At 47.8% G+C, this 15,785-nt stretch overlaps 1 protein-coding gene across 1 annotated transcript; it reads right to left on the minus strand.

Annotated features, from left to right (window-relative positions):
• Positions 1-312: 312 nt before the first annotated feature.
• On the minus strand, positions 313-3,934 carry LOC139060328 (uncharacterized). Its single transcript, XM_070539431.1, has 6 exons — positions 3,654-3,934; positions 3,484-3,592; positions 2,714-2,807; positions 2,537-2,605; positions 1,627-1,739; positions 313-942 (listed from the first exon to the last, which is right to left on the minus strand). The coding sequence occupies exons 1-6, from the start codon at positions 3,932-3,934 to the stop codon at positions 673-675; spliced, it is 936 nt and encodes a 311-aa protein (XP_070395532.1). The 3' UTR covers positions 313-672.
• Positions 3,935-15,785: the final 11,851 nt, after the last annotated feature.

Genomic DNA, 15,785 nt, shown 5'->3' on the forward strand with positions numbered 1-15,785 from the left:
GACTTCGTGTTTCTCGGCAAACACTGCACCAAATTTCACAAGGTTTGTTGCATTGAAAATAAAAACTTAAAATCTAGTGACTGTTGGTTTCGAATTAGTTAAGTCGTCAAATTGTTATTAAAAATTGGCAAAATTTGAAATTCTTCAAGAAACGAAACTGTCAAGTTTACAACTCTCTAACTCAACAACAAAAAATGATAAAACAATTCTGTGAATTGAATCTAACAGTACATCTAAAGCGGACAAAATTTATATGTTACACATGAAAGTAAAAAAATTTGTAATACGGAAATAAAGTTCTTGCAGAACCCTTGTAACCAACGTAACAAATTCATGTAAGATGTAAAATGACATATCAAATTTGTCCGCTTTGAACGATCTAATGGATGCAATTTACAGAACCACGATATCTATTCTTGATGCAGAGCTATGAATTTGTAAACTTCATGCTTCTATTTTTTTCAAATGGTCGAATATTTGAAAATTCTTTTAAGACAAATCAGAACATAAATCGCAATTCCGCTTCGAACAGTCGCTACAATTTAACTTTCTCTCTGAAATGCAACAAATTTCATTAAAATCGGCCCAAGGGTTATCTCAGAAAAACGTTTTTGCATTTTACATGTATTTGAATAGGCCGCGTCAAAGTTGGGCCCCAGCTAAAGCTTCCTCTTAAGAAGGTGGTCCACCTGGTGGGGCTTGTGGTGGCATCCCCATGGCCTGCTGAATGCAAAGCACCAGTGCTGGCGCCATCCGTGTCAGGCTCCGCAGCTCCTGCAGCAGCTGAGTGTTCTGCTGCACCTGTTGCTCAGCAGCAGAAGCAAGGCGTTCCGTGGCTACTGCTTGGCGTTCCGTGGCTACTGCTTGGCGCAACGTCGCCGCGCCTTGATTTTCGACTGCCGTTCTCAGCTGCTGCGCCGACTGGAGGAGGTCCTGCATTTGCTGTATAGGGACAGGTTACAACCATACAATTATTAAGAACGTCTTAACCCTTTATTGTGCAGTGTACCTTCTATGCAATAGTGAGGTTCAATCTTCAACACACTCACTTAAGATTTGAACTCAACCACAATGAACAAGATGGCACAAGTCCTTAAGAAATTTCCTCTGAAGAAGCACTTTAAGCGGCATATGCATGCACTTTTAGACGCAGTGCACAAGAAAAATCCACACTTTGAACAGTGAAGACTGGTAAGCAAAAGATTCTCTCTAGATTGCGCTAACTTTTACAGGGACCTTACAGTTGCCCTTTTTGGCTGCTTCAAGTACTGCACCGAAAAACTTCGTCAAAGGTAATAACCCCCCCATATACAGCATCTTACAAAGCCACAAGCAGATGGTGCGAGAGGCACCCCAATTTTTTTGCAATGTTGTGTAACGCCATTATACAATACAATGGCCAAATCGGCAGGTATGCAGAGGTTCTACGACGTATGTCACCTGCTAAGATAACGTGAGCATAGGTAATCTAACGAGTAATATTTATGGAACAGTACTATCAGAAGTAGTGCAGTAACATAAATCAGCTAAGTGCTGTAAGAAATACTAAGCATTTTCATTCACTGAGAAATACCTTTCGTGTATAGAGTGAAATCATGAGAATGATAACCTAGTTGGAATGCTTACGTTGTTCTGCTGTTGCGAGAGTGCAACAGACTCAGCATATTTCGCAACGACAGAAGACAGCAGGTCGTCCGTTCCCTGCTCTGGCCTTCGGCCCCGCCCTGTCTGCCGTGGCTCTAAAAGTAGGGCAAAAGGGGCACCATTACTAATTTCCTCACATGCAACGCAAAACTTGTTTTCGTGCGTTATTGTGAGTTGTTTACCACTGCTCATTGCAACTAGTTTGTATCAGAGATCACATATACCAAAATGTTTTCATTAAGGAAAATCAAGAAAATGCAGTGTTAATGAGTGAGGCATTTCACATGGGGCCACTATTCTTTAAAGCAATCCGAGGCATTATTGTGCCTTTTGGCACCAAACAAAACTACACTGCTTGCGGCATTGCATAATTTCCTTTTTTAAATAGCACCACAAATGTAGTGCCATTTGTTGCCTAGCCATTCTGTTCGTTCTCACAACCCTTCTTGCGTAACGATGAGAAATACTTTTTCCCTCTGTGCAACTTCTGTATTACCAAAGTTACTTGAAGTACGTAACATACGACGGTGAGCCCATTCACTAATCATACAGTAAATACATACACATACACATTCATTGTTCCCCTTGTACAATTACGTCCTCGTATTGTCCATCAGCAAGCATGATCCAAATTAAGTCCTTGCAGTCAATGCGTAATACAGCCCATTTACATGTTCAACACGACTTGTGTTTGTGCTCCTAAATCTCTCCTTCTTTACTGTTCTGGGGAATTCTGAATGTGTTTGCGTGTTTGTTCTTTAGTTTTGTGAATTTAGTACGCTACTTATGGCTATGATTTTACAATGCACGTTCTGTAATGACAATGTTTCTGAAAAGTATGTGTTCACAATAAGTAAGTAAAAAATTGTGAAGACGTCTGTTGTACACTTACGTGTCTGACTACTAGGGCCACCTGCATCCTCCCGACGCCTCTCCGCTGTCGCGGGCTGCAGTGGTCTCGCTAAGAATGAATACGACGCATAAGGAAAATAAGTACATGTCATAGGTTTGGAAAAATACTGTAGAGATGTGTACAACAAATGAATGAAAGAAATGCCTTCCAACTTACCTCTTATGCCGCTTGTCCCAGGCGCTGTGCTGACAGACACATGGGACTCGGCAGTTGCCGCGTCACCAGCACCGCGGTCAGCAGCGCTTTCCTCCTGCATAGAGGCAATTGGCATCATTAATGATAACAGTTTTGTTGTTGTGATACCTGTCATGTACAGGAAATATTGCAGTCATATTTCAATGGCATCCAGACCGTTGCATTTCGAAATGGCTACACTAATAAAAGCCTGTGCTATATCTTTTTATATGACCATCAATGACAAATGGTTGGTGCACATCTGCTCAATAAATGAAGCTCTTTTGTTCCTGTGGCAACCACTCTAAGTGTTTGCTTACCTATTGAGTAAAAAGGTGGCATGCTACTGGTGTTTCTACACTAAGAAGTTATCTATTATGTCACTTTTATAAATCTGCATCGGCTCAACCCCAATTATTTACAAAACATATCACTGCATGCGAACATGCATAAGCTAACTATAGAATGATTAAACGGACTACACCAACATGGCTTATATGCCTCATTAAAAAGCAGAGAACATTGCCTTTACATAAAAACACAGGCACTGAGCAAGCATTTGTGTGCATGTTTCAGAGAAAGACGCAAGCGATAGTAAATAGCTTGACGATTTCCGCTCAAGCTCGGGCTATCTTCTGAGAGGCAACACTAGCGCGCGACCACACATCAGCCATAACGGCGGTGACTGAGCGAATCGCGACAGCGCAACGACTTGGCGTTGACCTATTGAAACCCATGCGCCTGATGTTCACCTCTTCGTCGGGCTCATAGAAAGGCGGGCAGACTCCGATGGCGCTCGCCCTTCCAACCAAGGAAAGGATGCGCCCTCGCGGTCCGGGCAGGCTGCCTCCTCCGGTTCCGCTGTGATTGACACGTTTGTTAGAATATGGTGCGCAAAAGCTCCGTCAACGAGTGTGCTTACCTGCTTTCGGCGTGCAAGGCGGCTGCATCACGGCGGGCCTTGTAGACGTCTTTCTTCCACACGCCGCGCCATTGGGCTGCAGTTTTCACTGCCGGGCCCTCAGTGTTCAGCAAGGCAGTCACTTGCTGCCAGAGCTCCTCCTTGCGCGCCGCCGTCAGCTGTTGACCCAGCACACACGACGCCTTCGCAAGGTAGGGGTGCTCTTCAACAAATGACAAGAGTATCTCGCGCTGCCTCTCTGAAACATGAGGACCCAGCCGCCGAACCTGCTGCGATGACATCGTTTCGGATTCGGCGCGCAAACTGGCAAACGCAAAACGCAAACAAAGCGAGGCAACTTGTTTGCATAACGTATGGCACACCACCTAGCGACTAAATAAGAAAACAACACAAATAAAATTACAACTCCCAGTAGTAGTCTGCGCCGCAAGCTCACATTTATTACTGAAAATATATTCGCAAGTGTTCTATACAAACCAATGTTTTTTATCAAACCAGCAACATCCTTCAATTGCTATACCGTCCCCCAAGTACAAACAAAACTGATGACGTGATCTTCCGGCAGGCCGCCGCTCGTTGATTGGTTCCCCTCACGCCGCCCCGTTCCACTCTTTCTCCGAGTTACGTAATCCTGACGTAACAGCCAAAGGAACCGCTACAGAATACGGGCCCTGGCTACCGACGAACAACAAAAGGGCTGACTCACTGTCAGCTCCTCCAAGACATTACAGTCTCCTGCCAATTTGCGTCCTGGCGCCCCTCTTTCTTCACGAACTCGACTGACCGCGTCACGACTCCTTATCACTTTGTCTCGTCCTGCCACCTTGCGCTTCTTTGTACTACACGGTGAACTTCGGAAAGAACGACGGACCGACAAGGACATAACTGCCCAGTGCCCTTTGTCCGCGTCCGTGCAGAACATGCTTCTCCGTCTCTTTTCGACCTGTGGCTCAGACGTCTTTGATGCGTCAACATCGTCAACGACGACCGCACCTTTCTTTTCCCTGCACCCTGGCTTTTTGCGTCTCGCCGTCTTTGGCTGCGCTACATTAGCCACCGCATTCCGATCTTTAGCGTGCTTCTTTCTACGGCGCTTTTTTCTCGAACTCTCTTTAATGTCGCCTTCTCGCGCCTCGTGCTGGCCGGTACACATTTCGTTGGCCCGGATCGGTCTCTTACCCGCATAGTCTGAATGATTCCTGACTAAATCATCGCTCTCGTGGCTACCTAGACTGGCTGAGAGCTGCACCGATCCCTGAGCAGGGCACCTGTCTTCTCTTGAGCTACGCAGCTCGCAGTCCTGAGAGCTGCCCTCAACTGCATCATCCAGCTGGCACTGCACTTCGGCACGCAGATCTGACTCGACATGGGTGCTAGTGTCTGTCGGGTCAACAGTACCCTGTACCTCGCTAACGACCACGATAGCATGAGATGCGACGCACACGCGCGGTAACTGTGCCAATTTGTTCGCAGCTGGCCTGGCTATCTCTACAGTCCTCTGTTGGCAAAGCACCGCGCCGCTCTCACTCTGGCCTTTAACGCCCTCTGTTGCCACTACGGCATCGTTAGCTGCTAGCACTTCGAGTTCACCTATGAACGTGATGCTACTCTCACAGGTACTACTACTTTCCTCGGCTTTCGACTAAAAACTGCTGCACACTTCCTCCGATTTTCGCTGCGTCCAGCCTACAGATTTCTCAAGCCGCTATTGACTTCGTGCGTTTAACTGCTGCAAATTTTGTATCTGTTTGTTCACTGCTGCCGTCTTTTTTCAACCTCTTGCCGTTCTTGCTCACGCTCTTGGCGTTTTCGCTCGCGCTCTTGGCGTTCTTGTTTAATTGATTCATGTTCCTGTCTTTTTCTTTGAATTAGTTTACCAATTTGTTCTATCAATTTAAAATCATTGTTACTTGCGAGGATGGTTTTCCGAATTTCTGATTCCGTCAAGTCCTTTTCTACATCTACCATAAGCTCTTCACACAACCACAACAGGTCGGTTCCCGTCAAACACATTAGGGCCATGGTCACTACTTTAAGCTTTGGCTCTGCTGTCACTCAATACTTGCTGCGATACTCACGCAAATCAGAATACAATTAAAATATATCATAGAATCAAATCCAAAAACACGAGAAATTGAAGCCTGGTAAGTCTTACAGCCAAAACCAAACGCTCACCCACGGAAGCATCACCATATCGCCAGTCTTTCTCCGCCGTATCCAGTCAGTTGCAAGAGGTGGTCAATCCCAAGTCGCCTCCACCTTGATCAGGATACCGGTCGGTCACCATGTGCCAACGTCCGTCAGCTGCCATTGCTGTCTCCGAGTCGCAGGCCGATCTACAAACCATAGGCCTGTGTAGGAGCCGTAGGCCGATCCCACCGCTGCCACCAGTTTTTAGAGTCGTCGGCCCATCCCACCACTGTTACCAGTTGTAGCAGTTGTCGGACGATCCCACCGCTGTTACCGGTTGTAGGAGATGTCGGGCGATCTCGCCGCTGCCACCATTTGTAAGCGCTGAAGGTCATAGGGAGGAACGTGGGAGGAACTAGGCGTACAGCGTTTGTTTCCAGCATTTACATTTTAACATGGGATACATTTACACAGTCTAGCGTGACTCCCAAATGGAGCCCGCAAAGCGAAGCATACAGGAAACGAGCACAGAGCTCATGAGTACATTGACGAGCACAGAGCACGACGACTAGCTCTAGCAGCCGACAACAGCCGCTTATAAGCACTCAATTTGTCCCTAGTTCCCTAGGTGAGAAAACGTTAAACCAGTCAATCCGTAGAAAGTCCTCGTTGTCGCCTTTGTGAGAAAGGGGTAGGGGTTTTACACACACACACACATGCAACACAGGTTTCAGTGCTCTCACCGAGGGCCGACGACCTTTTCAGCACAGTCGTCGTGGTATCCATTGTCTGGCGTCCCCGTACTTAGCTGGTCACGCCCGACCCCAGCCGCAACCGCTAAATTCCAGAGCTGCCGTTTTCCTGTAGTCGCCACGTGTGTCAGCCGATTGTGACGAATCCTGGGGCCCCTGTACCGCAAGGCACCCTTTTGCCAGGGAGGCTCCCCCTGCCGCAGAGAGACCAAGACGACCCGGCAAATTAACCACCAAAGCACGGTGCGCCAAATGGGGCCAGCCCTGCTGTCGTCACCGATCCTACAAACGCGGCGCATGGTCAGTTAGCTTTGTCGTCCTCGCTCGTTCTCTGAAGGGAGCCACCACCGCGGGTCGGTCGAAGCACGTGCAGCGGGCTGAAATAGCTGGCACGTTGCCACCCCAGCCGGCCATTCCTAACAGTCTACAACACCATTCACTTCCCGCGAAGTGTGCGAATGGGTTACGAACGGCGACCCGTGCGGCTTGAAGCAGGCGAAATGCCGCCATGTCAGATGATCTTGTAATTTCCGTTGCGTCCGAAAGACTGCGGCAAAATTCGAGAAAAGCATATTGGTGGCAAAAGCTGCGCTGTGACCAAAAAAATTATCGGGCTCTTGTTCCACCCAAACGTGGAACTTCGGACTCTTGGTAGCAATATATATATATATATATATATATATATATATATATATATATATATATATATATATATATATATATATATATATATATATATATATATATATATATATATATATACATTGTGGGCATTTACGCTCGTCTGTATGTTATCATCACAACCTTCTGTTGACCGAATCCTCATCTTCAGTTCCGGGTGTGATCATTATCGAGGGTGTGCCTTGGCTGGCTCGACGCCGAGTACTCGGTCCAAGTAAACTTCGCTCCAACAGAGACGTCATACGTGGTGGAGGTGTCTTTTCGATCCTCAGTCCTCTACTCGCTCAGCCGACCCCCTGGAGCTTCGTTCATGCCACCGCTTGCACCCATTGTCCGCTAGCATGTCTCAGATGAACCCACCCTCCACATCTATTGCTACCATCCCGGTGCTGCAAGCCACCCCTTATATCTTAAGCAGCCACCAGCGTGACCCCCATCTCTGCGCTTGTCTTCGTGGGGAAAGCGTGCAGGACTGGCTGGACGGCTACGACCGAGTAAGTTCCGCTAATCGTTGAGACCACCCCTTGAAGCTCCGGCATGTCTCCTTCTACTGGACGGGTGTGGCCAAGACATGGTTCTTCAACCCCGACATAGACTTTACTGACTAGGCTGCCTTTTCACAGCGGCTCCGCCATGTATTTGGTACCCCGGTAGTTTGGTCTACCATCGCAAAGCAAGCACTCGATACTCGCTAACAACAGCCAGGCGAGTCTTAGCCATCGCATATCCAGGATGTTCTTGCGGTTTCCCGCCGTGGGAGTTAATCTATGCCATAATCAGACAAAGTACGTCACATTATGAAATGCATTAGAACAGTCGCCTTCAATGCCCTTGCCATCAAGAACCCCGCTACAATCGCCGACATCGTCACAAGGTGTCAGCGCCTTGGCGAACTTCAGTCTGTTCGCATTCAGCCGGACGTTGGTGAATATTCTTCCACGGCAGACCCACAACTCCGTCTCGTGATAAGAGCAATGATATATACGCGAAGAATTAGTATCAATGGGCTTGTCATCACCGTCGGTGTGTTCTAGTCCACCTTCTGGAGTCGCCTTGCGTGAGGTCATTAGAGATGAGCTGGCCTTTTTAACCTACTCCGCGCACGTGCAACCATCAGCCTCTCGTCTGCTACCAACGTACGCGCAAGTTCCTGCATCGTGGCCAGGCACCGTCAACTCAAAGGTCCCTTTAAGAACGTACGCGTACGTTACTGCTGCGCCTCCACAGAACATCCCGTCCATGCCGCCTCAGTCTTCAGCAGCCCATCTAGCTGCTCTGGCTCCCGGAGCACCTAGCCATCTATGCTACCCACCTTCGCGTCCACCACGTCCCAAGTGCTATTATTGCGGCTATCGCGGCCACATTTCACGTTCCTGCCACAAGTGCCAGCAGGACGAGCTTCGGCGGTACGAAATAGGTGATACGAAATAGGGGGTACGTCCAGTAGAGCCTCTCCCCAAAGCCGGCGCTTCTCTTTCCCTCCGCTCAGCTTTACATCTCCGCCCGCATCGACAGGCGACCGAAGCACTTAACGTTCAGCCAGACGCCACTCCCTGTCACCGTATCGCCGCTCCACGTCACCACTCCGGCCCGTCTCACTCAACTTCACCGTTTGACCGGAAAACTAAGCGATGCAGTTTTTGGAGGAAGAACTGCCCATGTCAACAGGGCTCAAATTCTTCCTGCGCGCCCGTCAAATATGCTTTCGGTGTGTGTCCAAGGGGTGCTCGTCGATGCTTTTGTGGACACAGGTGTGACAGTTTCCGTTATCCATGTTGATTTATTTTCCCGCCTCAGAAAAGTCACGACGCCTTAATATGGGCCAACGCCTAATTGCATCCTAAGGGGACACTGTTTTGCCTTCCGCTCTTTGTACTTTCCACGTCCAAATCGGTGACATCCTGCGCCTTATTCAATTTGCTGTGTTGTGTCAGTGCGCTCATCAACTTATCTTACGGTGGGATTTTCTTACTTCTGCTTCAGCGGCTATTTGTTGTGGGCAACGAGTCGTACATCTTACCGACACCGACTACTTGCTTGGGGAAGAAACTTACTCACCGTTGCGCTTGATCACTGTGGAAGATATCGAACTACCTTTCAGTCTACAGCGAATTGTTACCATTCTATCAAACGATATTGACCATGGCGACGTCTTGGTCTTGCTCTCTTCCTGTTGCCTTCATATAGGCATCACTTTTGCACCACCTGTGGTTCAATTTCATAATGGCTCTGCGCTCGTCACCGGCACGAACGCAAGATCGGAGAAAATTCTCCTTCCGCTACTCACCACAGTGGCTTGCACGGCTGACCCAGGGCCTGTGTGCGTCGTGCCCCTTAAACCTATGCCCTCCAAAGACCCTTCTACTTGTGCTTCTGCTTCCAACTCCGCCCTTACTGCAGCCATCAGTAGTGACTTGCCAAGTTCAGAGATGCAGCAGCTGCTTGCTTTGTTGAAGAAACTGACTAATTCTTTCGATGTCCATCGGTCGACTCTGGGTTAAACCACAGTCGCAGCGCATCGCATTCACACAGACGAAGCGTCTGCAGTGCATCGACGCGCACACCGCGTGTCTTTGGCCGAGCGGAATATCATACAAGAATATGTCGCGGACATGCTACAACACAAGGTCATCCGTCTCTCAGCTAGCCCTTGGTCATCTCCTGTTGTTTTGGTCTGAAAAAAGGACGGTTCCACGCGCTTTTGCAACGATTACCGGGCCCTCAATAATATCACTCGAAAGGACGTACATCCTATGCCACGCATTGATTGCGCCCTTCATTCATTACAAGGCGCAGAATACTTTTCAAGCCTCGATTTTCGTTCTGGCTATTCGCAAATTCCAATGCACGAAGATGATAAAGAAAGAACAGCGTTTGCTACCCCCGATGGAGAATTCAACGTCACGCTTTTCGGGCTATGTAATGCACCTGCGGCTTTTGAGCGTATCATTGACACCGTGCTGCGAGGCCTAAAATGGAAAACTTGCCTCTGCTACCTGGATGAAACTGTCGTTTTTTGATCGACATTTCCTCAACCCCTACAACGCTTGGATGAAGTTCTAATGTGCCTTACCGACGCTGGTCTTCAGCTCAACACGACGAAATGCTGTTTCGCCAGCAAATCTATTAAGGTCCTAGGACATGGCGTGAGCAAGGACGGCTTACGTCGTCAACCTGACATGATTGCTGTGGTCATTCGCTTCCCTCACCCTGAAAGGCATAAAGACTTGCGAAGCTTCCTTGGCCTCGCTTCTTATTTCCGTCGCTTTCTACGGGGCTTTGCCTCCATCGCTGCGCCACTACACAAGATACTTGCTTCCGGTGTAGCCTATCTCTCGTCTCAAGGATGTGAAGCAGCCTTTAACAGGTTTAAGGGCGCCCTTACGTCTGAACCTGTGCTTTGCCATTTTGATGACACTGCACCAACTCTCTTGCATACAGACGCTCGCAGCCACGGCATCGTTGCCATTCTTCTACAACGCCACAACTCTTCGTGAGAGAGAGTCGTTGCATACGCCAGCCGCGTACTCACCGATGCCGAGAAGAACTATACGATCACTGAGCAGCGGTGCATGGCTGTTGTTTGTGCCATACAGAAGTTTCGACCCTATCTGCTTGGGCATCATTTTACAATTGTTACAGACCACCACGCCTTATTCTTCCTCTCCACGCTCAACAACTTGACCGGACGCCTGGGTCGCTGGATTCTCCGCCTGCAAGAGTATGATTTTGACATTATTCATAAGTCTCGCAAAAAGCACCAAAACGCTGACGCTCTTTCTCGTTGTCCGCTTCCTGCGTACCCGCTCGACATCTCGGTAACTCTGTCGAAAAGGAGCTCTTCGGATGTGACCTTTACGCCGGTTTCCTCCCTAGCCCCAATAGACCGCCTTTCTCCGGAAGACGATCTCACTTTCGCATGTCACCAACGGGCTGCCCCATTGTCGACACATGATAACCTACCTCTCTCATGCGTCTCGCCCACCTAACGCATGGCTTCGACGCCAAATCGCACAATTCAAGCTGGACAATCGCGTGCTGTATCGGCGAACTTACCACCATGACAGTCACTGCTGGGTGCCCGTTCTACCACGCTCTCTTTGAGTCCATGTCCTCGAAGCATTCGACCATGACATGACGGCTGGCTATCTCGGTTTCCATAAAAGGTACGATCGCATTCGAAGCCGCTACTATTGGCCTCGACTTTCTACAGTAGTGTAGCGCAGTACGTCGGTTCTTGTTCTCCGTGAGAGTGTCGCAAACTCCCAACTTCTGCTCCTGCCAGTGAAAAATTGCTTATTCCGTGTCTGTCGCACCATTTGAGATTGTTGGCAATGACTATTGCGGGCCCCTCCCTACTACTCCCGCTGGCAATCGCTGGCTAGTGACCGCCATCGACCCCCTGACGCGCTACGCTGCGACAATATCAGTGGTCAGTGGCTCGGCTTCGAAAGTTGCCGACTTCGTCCTTCAAGCTATCATTCTCCGCCATGGTGCTCCTCGAATACTGCTCAGCGACCGTGGAAAACCTTTTCTCTCGCAACTTTTAAACGACGTCCTGCGCGCATCTGGTACCACCCACAAAACAGCTTCGATGTACCATCCACAAACTAAGGGCTTGACAGAGCGATTTCATCGCATGCTTGCCGATACGATCGCCGTATATATTCAACCTGACCACAAAAATAGGGAAACGCTTCTACCACTCGTCACTTTCGCCTACAACGCGGCCGTTCTTTGTACCACCGCCTACTCGTGATCTTACCTACACTCTTAGCGCGGTACCTTTTATGGTAACCTTTAATCACGAGTAACTTTTAAAATAAAGGTTACATGCGAAATATGTTGATGTTTTAATTAAATGTTGTTACGTATATATATATATATATCTATAGGTTACAAGAATCAAAATTGACGGATTTAGAGGTTAATTCAGCGCAAAGCGCCTTGTAACCTTTAGATTTTAACCTCTAAAGAACACTGCAGCGCATCAGTGAGGAGACCTACATCATGGATTGGACGTTTGCTGATAAATGTATCCTAATGTGTTCGTGTTCTGCATTTATGATCTGGTTATTACAAACGTAGGACTTCGGCAGTTCGGGCTGTATTCGGTCTTAATTTCTGTCAGCCAAGCAGTTACATTTTTCACGATTTAAAACCAACAAATAAATCTAGCATGATCGCACTTGCAAGTTCATCTGCGCGCTGTTCTTTGACGACCCTCCATACTTGGCGCACAGCCTTATTTGGCGTATCAGCAACGAAGACTGTGTCATCGAATGATGTGGCGTGCACTGCCTGCGGAAACCCAGCAGTCGACCGTGACGGAAGCCCCTTGCTCTCGCACGCATTCTAGCCACCATGAGACAGGCATGGAACATTGGTATTTCAACACGAGAAACAAAAGCGGGCGAGTTTCTTTAGAAAAAATGAATATTTTTTAACAAATTTCATGTACGAGGCGAGAAAGAACAGTAGAAGAAAAGCACACGAACGCGGTGGGTCCTTCAGTAAAAGGTTGTTGAAAACATTGGATGGTTCTATCATATATCAATATAATTCAACTTGTCTACTAAAATGTCCTTGTGCAGAACCTTTCAGTTGTCTGCATACATTTTGTGCCTTTAACCGCGTTCGTTTCATTCCCTGCACTGCCTTGATGCTGTCAACCAAGAATTTTCCATGCTTCAACCATAACCGCTCAAGATGAGGTTAATAGTTAGTGTGCAAGAAGCACGTGCCTAAGAAAACCATGCCGACACGCGGTACCAGCTAGGCAGCGTGCGTACATAAGTATAAACGCGCGGCGAGGGAGCTGGGGATGCGGTACGCGCTACGGGACCGGCGTAACTGCTTTGAAATAAACAACCTACATGTCGGCGAACCATTCTGCATTGCACTTAGGATGTTTTAAAAACTTGTAGCAACTGATTCCACTGCCAACTTTCTTTGGGCATTATAAGCTGTGCCGAAGATTGGCATTACAACGCGCGCAAATTTAAGTTACAGCAGACACGAAACGCGCCAAACGTTCAGTGAAATCAACAGGATGCCGCTACACTCACATAAAAGCGAGCGCCGTCCGCTCCGTTGTCTTTTTAGGAGACATAGACAGATGAAAAGAGCGTTGAATGTGTGAAGCCGCTAACTGAGAAATGAAATCTTTACCACTGTCCAAACACGAAATGCTTCCACCATCACACCAATAACATCACTGGCACCTCTGACATTTATTTCTATAATTCATTGCTTGTTTTCATTTTTTTTTCATTTTTGCTTGTGCCTTTAAGTGCCTTTTTCTAACATGGCGGCTGCGAGCAGGCATCAGCCACACCGGAGCGCGGCCATCCACGGTGCTATCGTCTCTCCTCCTCGGCCCAATCGAGATAGCTCGAGTTGCACGCTGGGAAGATTTTAAGCGGGAGCGGGAGGCTCGGAGCCGGCGGGAGTGGTTAGCGCGCTGTCGTCCTGTCGTTGTTGTCGTTCTGAGACGGCCATTATATTTGACTTGTTTGGATACCATCCGATCACCATTGTGTGCTGCCATCACTTGTAGCCTGCAGTAGTTATTACCGCTTCTACTGGGAACTTGCGCCATCCCCTGCACCCTCATGCCTTTGTGCAGCAGAGACGTTTTCGGTGTGTTGCGCGGTCGCTGCAACGAGCCGGGTTGTGAGTGCAAGCGATACACCATTCTGCGCCTCTCGGAAAGTGACAACCTGGTGAGGTGTGACTATTGTGACCACGTCCCTAATGCACACGGAAAAATATGTGATCTCGGTAAGCAGAACTTTTGCTTTAAATTCTTTTTGGGTGGATAGTAGGTGAATTCTTTATAGTTCGCAATTCAACATTTGACATAGTGCATGCTCTCGCTGCGCGTAAGTGTTTCTGAAAAAGGGTATTGTTGATATATTTGCTTCTTTATGCTCTTCGATTTACATTGAGCTAAATTCGATGATGTCATGTTGTCATTTTGTGCAAATATTGGATTAGACCTTTCTAAAATATTGAGCTTGTCGGCGGGATGAGTTGTGTCAGGGCAATTAATGACCTCAACAATACGTTTCTTGTACTGGCGCCGTGCTTTGGGCTGATGTACTTGACAGAAATCGTTCAGTATTGTACAACTCGCCTCGCGCACCCTCCGTTAGCCATGCTGTGGTGGTGCGTGACTGCCCGCGCCCTGGCCTGGTGGTAATCTGCGGTATGTGCTGAGGTCGGGCAAGCCGAGGCGGTTCGTGGTTGCATTTCCGCTTTCTTTCGGTGCGCGTAGTGCTGGAGGTCGCGTAATCTCAAAAGTTCGGAGACGCGTTTAAGGGAGCAACAAAACAAACGTTCGCTCCCCTCTGGGTTCTTCAAGTCAACTTGATAGCGATTGTTCGCGGTCATCAAATGAGATATGTTCATTAATGCCTGTGCTCGCGTGACACCATGGTTATTAGTAAGCTAATGATTACTGTTACGGCAGGTAAAACTACGTACCTTAGTTTGAGTAGTGGTCTAATGCTTTGCTATCGCTATTAGTGTTTCGCTTTTTGAGTAAAAATGTGTGTTTTTTCTATTTTCTTTTAGTCAAACGGGCCAGTAATTTAACATGGGAATCGGTGGTTAGCATTGACTAACTGCGAAGAATACACAATTCTCTTTTTACCGCAACGTCACCCCTTCTCTTACAACTTGCATTCCAATTTCGCACGATGATGTATAATTATATACAGCGTTGTTCCAGAGAATACATGTTGTATAGCTTTCGCACAAATTTTGCTTATGTACGCGTCTTTTTTTTTTGCCTACAGCTCTGCAATGCGCTCTGCATTACTTTGTGAACACTAATGATGTCGTTTCGTTGCGTCTATAGTTTCAGAAACGAAAAATGCAGCCGAGGCAAAGGTGCAATGCAATGTGCCAGGCACCGTTGTTCGAGGCCTCAGTGTCACATGAAACTGTGGAAGCTTGCACATCTAGTCTCCCCTCAGTGCAATATGGTTAGTATAATGTGGAATGTTGGCCAAAGCTTTTTTGATTGCCTAGTGTATCAAATATTTTAAAGCGAAGCTTTCTTTGCCACTTCCCTCGGCTTTTCCTGTCGCTGACCTGCACGCGGCGTCGGGGAGTGGTTGAGTACGTAATGTATATAATGTACGCAGTGTACGAGAAATTACATTGTACTTGTACATAGTAGGGACGCGGGAGTGACCTCTGTGAGCCCTTTCCAGCAAGAACTGCGCGGGCGTCGCCACAATGCCCTCTGGAGTTCTTTAGTCGTCACAATGTCCTCTGAAACTCCTCGGCCATCTACACAATTACCTCTGGAGCGCTGTAATTACGCGTTAGCCTGCGGCATAAGCATTGTAGAAGCTGCAGCGCTTTTGTACTCACGTGCAAATTTCCAGAGGGGACATATAGTCAATGGAAAGATAATACAGAGAATTTGTAAAGCCAACGCCCTGCCCAAACGGATGAATAATAGTTTATATTCGCTCGTGGCGCATTGCATACATAGTATGATCGTGGAAGAATGGAAAGACGCCACCAGAAAGCATGCTTCATTTGGGGTCGCTTA

This window comes from Dermacentor albipictus, chromosome 5 (genome assembly GCF_038994185.2).
Source record: "Dermacentor albipictus isolate Rhodes 1998 colony chromosome 5, USDA_Dalb.pri_finalv2, whole genome shotgun sequence".
Lineage (NCBI taxonomy): Eukaryota > Metazoa > Arthropoda > Arachnida > Ixodida > Ixodidae > Dermacentor > Dermacentor albipictus.

Excerpts from the sequence above, each read along its gene's own strand:
- LOC139060328 (XM_070539431.1), bottom strand. The coding sequence starts at position 3,934 with ATGTCATCGCAGCAGGTTCGGCGGCTGGGTCCTCATGTTTCAGAGAGG. Across the intron at positions 2,808-3,483 it reads TCTATGAGCCCGACGAAGAG|GAGGAAAGCGCTGCTGACCG; the intron begins GTGAACATCAGG and ends GCCTCTATGCAG. Across the intron at positions 1,740-2,536 it reads TGGCCCTAGTAGTCAGACAC|AGCCACGGCAGACAGGGCGG; the intron begins GTAAGTGTACAA and ends CCCTACTTTTAG.